The sequence below is a fragment of the Magnolia sinica genome, chromosome 9 (assembly GCF_029962835.1).
Source record: "Magnolia sinica isolate HGM2019 chromosome 9, MsV1, whole genome shotgun sequence".
Lineage (NCBI taxonomy): Eukaryota > Viridiplantae > Streptophyta > Magnoliopsida > Magnoliales > Magnoliaceae > Magnolia > Magnolia sinica.
In genome coordinates, this window is record NC_080581.1 from 5,827,203 (window position 1) to 5,835,268 (window position 8,066).

An 8,066-nucleotide genomic window follows, 5' to 3' on the forward strand; every position below is an offset into this window, starting at 1 on the left:
AGTGCGTACAATTCATCAATAACTTTCCAACAATATCGTATATGTATGAAATGAGTAAATACAATGATAAAATTATAACCATCATAAACTATAATACATGTTTAGATCATTTTCTTTCATAATTAGCTTACTTGACCTAAATTTGTGTGATCATAGTCGTCCAAAGGGGCCACCCGTTACTCATCCTATATCACTTAGTTTCAGGTTGGCCTGATTTTTATACTACGCCTTAGCATGCAGCAGCACAACTGATTGACGGAGTGGACCTCACAAATTGTCCAAGGTTAGGGCTCGCAAGGATTCCTGTCCATTTAGGTGGGCCACACATTAGATAGATACTCTGCAAATTGCAGTGATTGGATGATCTTACAATCGCTGAAAATTTTCTACCGTGACCATTCTACAGTGGGACCCACACGGCCAATAGTACAGATCCGTACAGTTGTGATATTCTCGAATTTCAAATTTCGTTCCCTCGTGATGCAGCTCGTTCAAGTGGACTACCAGCCTACACGCGATTGAAAAAGTATCTTTGCAGTCAATCGTCAAAAGGATGTTTCTAGGACGCGGATTTCCCGCGGAAGTCTTTCACAGGTAGTTCCTGCCCAAAAAGGTGCTGGTTGGGGCCCACCGAGATGTTTATGAGAAATCCACACCGTGTATACATTTTTTTATATCATTTTAAGACGTTAGACCCATAATAAAGTGTATCCAACACTCAAGTGGGTCACACGAGAGGAAACAGTGGGAATAAGTGAGCACCGTTGAAGCATTCTTATGGTCATAAAAGTTTTTATAAGGCTATATTTTTGCTGTTTCCACTTCATCCCATTTGGACTGACCTTATTAACGGTTTGGATAGCACATAAACATTAAGGTTGAGCCCAGGAATGTTTCAACGGTAGAAATTTCTTTTTCCAATTTTCCCTCTTGTGTGACCCACTTGAGTTTTTTATCCACTTCATTTTCAGTCATACCTGATAAATTGATCTCTCCAAACGGATGGACAGAATGGATTTCTCGCATACATTTCAATGGGCCCCACCCAGCATCTTTGCGTAGGAACTTCCTGAAAAAGGCTGTAGCAGGTTATCCGCGTCCAAGTCTCTGTACCTCTCAATAAGCAGCGGCGCCTCATGTGAGGTTGCGGAACACATGTCATACATCCGTACATCAAAAATACTTTTAAGAGATCATGGCCATTCATCAGGTAGGTAACATTTTGATCAATCCATGGACCAAATTGAGTTAAAAAATAAGGGCAGTTAGAAAAAAAAATCCAACAGTCGAGATTTAATGTAAGTGTGTGGCTAGGTTTATTAGTCTCTACTCTTACTTTTCTATATATGGCATCTTAACCGTGCGGCATAACTGATGAATGGACCTGATCTATCACACGTATTCTTCCTCCTCTCATCAGGTGCAATTCATAGAATCACGATTCATGACCTCTCCTTTCTGTCCAGCCAGGTTACCCGTGCACTTTATCTATGGTTAAAATATTTGATAATCTGGCGGAGTGTGATGAACGATACACTGGCCCTTGGAATCAACTTATAAATTATGATTCCCTGTTTATATGTATTATTATGAAACAAAAACTGCATTTATTTAATTATATAACCATCCGATAGGTGGACATTTATTCGACGGTTAGACGAAACAGATCCATTGGTCATATTTCAACTAAAAAATAGTGTCCACCAACCAGACGATAGAATTGTTTAACCTATATGATTCTTGGTATTTGATTTAAAGACAGTGGGCTCCACAATTTGGTCGGTTAAACTTTAGTTAACTGACGTGTTCCAAGATTACAATTTCCGGGTGCCTGCGTATCAAGCACCGTACACGGCCAGAGTATCGTATAATAACTACCCCTCGCAGATTTCGGTCTGGTCGTGACCGTGGGGCCCACCTTGATGTTGACGTATGTGTTTTATATCCGCTCTGTCCATCGATTTTTTATATCATTTTTACGACGGGATGCTAAAATTTAAGCAGATCCAAGTCCCAGGTGGACCACACCATCGGAAACAGTTGTGATTGAACGCCTACCATTAAAAAATTCCTTGGGCCCACTGTAATGTTTATTTTCCGTCCAACCTATTGCTAAGATGAAACATACCTGGTTGAAGGGAAAATACAAATATCAGCTTCATCCAAGACTTTTGTCGCCCATAATAAATTTTAATGTTCAAAAACTACTCTTTCCTGTGGTGTGGCGCACCTGATATTTTTATATGCTTAATTTTTCGGCCTTTTTACTGAAATAATATTTAAAAACTGATGTACGGAGTGGATATAAAAATAAAATTTTAAAAAAAAGGTGGGCCCATGATCACGACCTGACCTAACTTGGTCATGAGGTCCCTCGCTAAATCCGCGCCCCTTGCAATTGAGAAGAGAGTACGCAGTCAGGAGGATGAAAAGTATAGTCGCTTGAGATTGATGGCAGATGACCAACATGAAACAAGTGGGTGAGATCCAGGCCATTCATTGAATATGGCCCACCGCGAACGTACCATAAACAGAAAAATGCAGGACCACTGATCGTGTAGCCCACATGTTTACATTGATATGTATACCACTGGCCATTTTCTTCAAACCGTCATCAGTCTGATTTTTTGGGCAAAAGCATGCTTGCTGTGAACTCTACCTGATCAATGGACGAGATCTCATACGTGTGCTGTGAACCCACTTGTCAATCTAAGAGAGAAAACACGTTTCACATTCCTCTAGACGAACGCGGATTGCCTGCAAAGCCTTTGGAAGTTCCGGAAGCTAGGTGGTGCCCACCGTGAGGTTTGTGAGAAATCCAATCCGTCCATCCGTTTTTCCAGATCTTCTTAGGACGTGGACCCAAAAATGAGGTATATACAAAACTAAAGTGGGCCTCACGATAGGAAAAGGTAAGAATTAAATTTTCACCGTTGAAACATTCGTGGGGCCAGAAGTTTTGGATCAGGATAATACTTCTGTGTTTTCAGTTCATCCCAGTAGGAATGACATTAATAACAGTATGGATGGCATACAAACATTCCTGTGGACCCGAGGGTGGTTTCAACAGTAGAAATTTCCTTATCCACGTTTTCTTGTCGTGCGGCCCAATTTAGTTTTGGATCTAACTCATTTTTGGACCAAACTCCTAAAATGATCGTCAAAATCGGATGGACGGAGTGGATTTCTTAAAAAACATCAACGTGGGTCCCACTGAGCTTCCTGTTGCATGAAGTTGAATCCGCCTCCCCTCCATACGAAGAAATGACCCTCAATTTTCCATCTGGCGTCAGACTGGTCGTGAACTACGGCTTCCAGAAGTTTGGAGAGAACATACACTGAGGCACAGTGTATCTCACATGTTAGTGTCCTCATATACCTGATTTGATATGTGGGGCCCATGGTTCGACGATCCAGATCATTGATTCGATGGATGGCAATATTCCTATGGGGCTGATGTCTCCTGCACTGAACAATTCCAGCTCTTCCCTTGACGGTCAAAATAAGAAAGAAAGCAACATTCAACAATCAAGTGAAAGAAGGCCAGTGATCAGACGGTCAAAATCTTACAATCTTAAAGATTTTTAAGTTATGGTCTACCCAATGCGTGCCCCATCAAATCAATGGTCTAGATCACTTAACCATGACCCCAACTGTACAAATTTAAAAACTAAAATGTAACTATGTATCCTTCATCAGCTTAGGATGATATTGCACAAATTTATTTTTCTTTACAGCTGGCGGGTGGGAGGTCGATCCGGACGGTTGATCCAGTGCTTCTGGAAGCGGATTGACCCTTGATACAAGGGACTCGGGAACGGATTGGCTACCACCCCTGACACCAGCCAACGGCTGGTGGTCGGTGCTCTGTGGACCCCACCATGATGTATATGTTTCATACATGCTGTCGATCTACTTTTACAGATCATTTTACGTTATGATATCAAAAATGAGACATATCTCAACCACATTAAAGGAAACATCGTTGAATGAGCGTCGACCATTAAAAACATTTTGGGGGCCATAAAAGCTTTGGATCAAACTGATTTTCGTTTTTTCCGTTCATCTGGACCTGTATGACCTAATCAACCGATTGGATATCAAATAAACAGTACAGTGGGCCTTAGGAGGATTTTAATGGTGGATATCCAATCACTATTGTTTTCATGTGGTGTGGACCACCTGAGATTTATATACCTCTAATTTTTGGGATCAAGACCTAAAATGATCTTTAAAAATGGATGAACGGAATGTATGAAACACATACATCATGATAGGGCCCACATAGCACCGACCATCGGCCACAGGGCTGGTGGCAGGGGGAGTAGCCAATCCGTTTCCAATGGACCCGTATTCGGTACTGGTCGGTGCTGTGGGCCTCAAAGGATTATCAGCTAATCCCTGCATTTTTCCAGCTCATTTTATGATATTAGCCCAAAAATGAGACAGATTCAAATCTGATATGGACCACACCATAAGAAATAGTGGTGATTGAATGCCCACCGTTCAAAACTTCTTGAAGGCTACAAAGGTACTGGATCAAGCTGATAATTATATTGTGCTTTCCCTTCGTCCAGGTCTCTGTGACCTAATTAACTGGTTGGATGGAAAATAAATATTACAGTGGGCCCTAGGAAGCTTTTAATGGTTGGCGATCAATCACCACTGTTTCTTATGGTGTGGTCCACCTGAGATTTGGATTTGCCTCAATTTTTTTTGCCCGTGCTTAAAATGAGATGGAAAATGAATGGACGGAATGGATAAAATACGTACATCATGGTGGGGCCCACAGCACCGATCAGTACCGAGGTTCGGTGCTGGAGCGGGCCACTATCGAATCCGGGACCGAGTCCCAAACTAATCTGTCCCCAGGCTGACGCTGGATTTCAAATGAACGGTCGAAATGACAATTAAATTCAATATTACTAGAAACTGATGGCTTGGATTCTGTTGGGCGTGTCTTTCAACCAAGAGTGGTCTACAGCTAGGACACACCAGATGCGCTGCTTAGATCCAATGCTCGACGTGCCCATCTAAGATATTGAGCGAAAACGACCTTCCCAATCCATCGCGATGGATGAGAGGCAGCCTGAGTGTTCCATGTCGCTATCAATAAGGACGGTCCTCGTCCTTAAAATCATCCCCGCCTCTCATCACAACCGTCCAAAAAAAAGTGGCCCGAGAGCCGAAAGTACACGAGAGAATAGTGAAAAAAACAAAAAGTGGAAACCACATAATACACGACCCGGAGCCCGGACTTAAGTATACTCGGGTTCTCAGTTCTGACTAGTGGGGCCCACGGTTCAATAATCCAGACCCTTGATCTGTTTTCATACCGTGATTTAACCATGCCCTAGAAATCCCCAGATAGAAAGATCCTAACTTGGGATCTACTACAATCAAACGTCCGATCTCCGTGGGGCCCACCTACAATGTGTATGTGTAATCCAATACATGCATCTGGTGTTCCAACTCGTGTTCACCATACTTACCAAAAATTATACTCATCCAGAAATCAGGTGGGACACCGCACACGGAGCAATGTACAATCACGTTTCAAACCTCCATATATTCACACAGTGTGGCCCACCTGAGTTTTGAAATGGCCTTATTTTGTGATTATCCCTTCATCTTGGTAGGACCCACATGATGACTGCTCTGGATGATATATAAAGAAAATTTGGACCCCACATTCCATATAGATATGTCCCACCTTGTTCTCTTTGGTATGGCCCATCTGAGTTACAGATCAGGATGGACTCTGCAAATCTAGACCTGATGGGTTGGATGCAATCGCATCTCAAGGTGGGCCCCACAAAGTAATCCTACTGGATTCTACCGCCTCTTATCAACCGTCTATTTATAACCTATGAATCAAAGTCTCAGGATTATCCTATCAAAGAAACTTGAAGACCACAGTCCATCGACAGCTTCACGTAACAAACCAAAGGTCCAGATCAGTTAAACGTTGGTCCCAAAATCTCAGAACTGAAAATCCGAATAGATATAAACAAAATCCACGGGCCGAGGACAAGAAAAAACAAAAAACTGCACTACCAAGTCTCCTTCCTTTCTCTTTCTTTCCACCATTCTAGAAGAAGAGAAGAAAGAAGCTGAGAAATCAAAGAAAAGTAAATCAAACGCCCAAACAGTCAAAACACAATCTTCTCCAGTTGGATTCCTTCTCGAACATCAGAATACCATCTCTCTCTTTCCTAAATATAATGCATTTTTTTAGTATCTCCAACACCCAAATTCCATAGCCTATCTCCCACCAAAGAAGATGATCTTCCAAAGAGAAGCCGACGACAGAGAAGAATCGCTCTCCTTCTGCGATCTCCCAATCGCTAAAGACGTAAACGGAGGTGGAAACATCGCCAGAGAAGAAAATGGGAGACCCCCAAATCAAGATTTCTTCGAATTCTTCAATGAACTTGGCGACGAGATGTCCGCTGCCGAAGACATCTTCCTACAGTGGAAGCTGCTGCCGAACATGAAGAACGAACGCCAGAACCGTTGTAATTTTATAAAGAAGAGCTTCTTCCATCCACGATCGGAGTCTTCGAACGAATTGCACCGATCTCGTCCAGATGTTCGGCCGGAGCGGAATAGATTCTCGGCCGAGTACCGGAAATCGGAGAGACCGTCGTCGTCAAGCTCGAACACGCCAACGCAGAGTCTCGCCGTGCAAATGCCGAGACGGGTTCCGAGAGGGAGATGCGATTCGCCCCCGGAGCGGAAATCTCCGGCGCGGCCTAAATGGTATTTGCTCATGTTCGGGTCCATGAAAGTGCCGGCGGAGATGGAGATGAAAGATATACGGACCCGACAGAGGCGTCGGAACCTGTCGTCGTCGGCGACATTGTTTCCGTCGTTAGACAGAAGCCGGACGGTTTCCGTCAAGACGGAGGAGGACGGAAAGAGGCCGAAGAAGCTGCTACGTGCTTTCAGCTGCAGAGACCAAGATGCCGCCGCTGTAACGGCGTCGCTGAGTTGCATGCCGCACGTATGAGGGTGCCGTCGGTCGCACGTGGGAAGTAGTTGGGATTATTTGCCGGAACAGACCTATGGTCAGCGTTTATGATATTTTTTTAGGGCGGGCTCCTGTCGTAGCGGGTAGGTGTGGGCCCACGTGATGCATGCATACAATCAAAACAGTCCATATGCGTCAGCATATATTACGTACAGGGCCATAAAACAAGGTAGATCTGTGAATCAGGTGGGCCACACCATAGGAAACAAGTTGGGAGAGAACAACCACCCTTGATTTACATGGATGACCCAACGTGTTGTATATATATAAAATCCAGACCATTCAAACCCTTCCTATGGTCTGGATTAATAGTACTACCGAAAATAAGATGTCTCCATGTGGACCATCGTGGACATCTAGGTGGGCATACCTAATCACATTGTTCTTTGTTTTGTGTCACATTTGACGGTTGGATCGTTCTGATTTTAGTTTTAGAGATGTAATATTACGTGAAGCATCTGATGGACGGGTTGGATTTCTTTCTACACTAAATGGGCCCCACATATACCCTGTACCACTGCAAACTTAATGTGTTCCCGGGACCACTCGACCGCGCCCTATTTTTAAGTAGGATTTTGTAGGTATGGAAATGGACGGTTGGGTGGGTGCGAGGACATGAAATGAATGAATATAGTTCACGTGAAGCTTGATGCTGGCGTTTAAAAAGTTATTTTTTATTTTTAAAATATTGGTCCGTTTGGATGTCTCCCTCTTCTTGATTTATTCTTTTCGTGATTTACTCTCTCTCTCTCTCTATGTGGAAATGACAAATGAATATCCTTGTATTTTTATCCATTTATGTGAATAATCGACCACGACAAGAGTATGTGTGCGAATAGGGGTGGCAATGGCCAGACTAGCATGAGTGGCCCAAACCCGAGCATAGTATATCTGGCCCGAAAATTGATCAAGTCCGTATTTATGAGGGTGAATGTTCTTAATCTAACCGTTGATCAAGTGGGCCACACATGCCTACAGGAATAGACATTTAGATACATGAAAATCAAGATGGTGTTATGGGAAAATGCAGTCC

General features: G+C 43.2%; 1 protein-coding gene across 1 annotated transcript; it reads left to right on the forward strand.

The window, feature by feature from the left end:
• Positions 1-6,051: 6,051 nt before the first annotated feature.
• LOC131256748 (uncharacterized) lies at positions 6,052-7,741 on the forward strand. Its single transcript, XM_058257773.1, has one exon. The coding sequence runs from the start codon at positions 6,284-6,286 to the stop codon at positions 7,010-7,012; it is 729 nt and encodes a 242-aa protein (XP_058113756.1). The 5' UTR covers positions 6,052-6,283; the 3' UTR covers positions 7,013-7,741.
• The last annotated feature ends 325 nt before the right edge of the window (positions 7,742-8,066 follow it).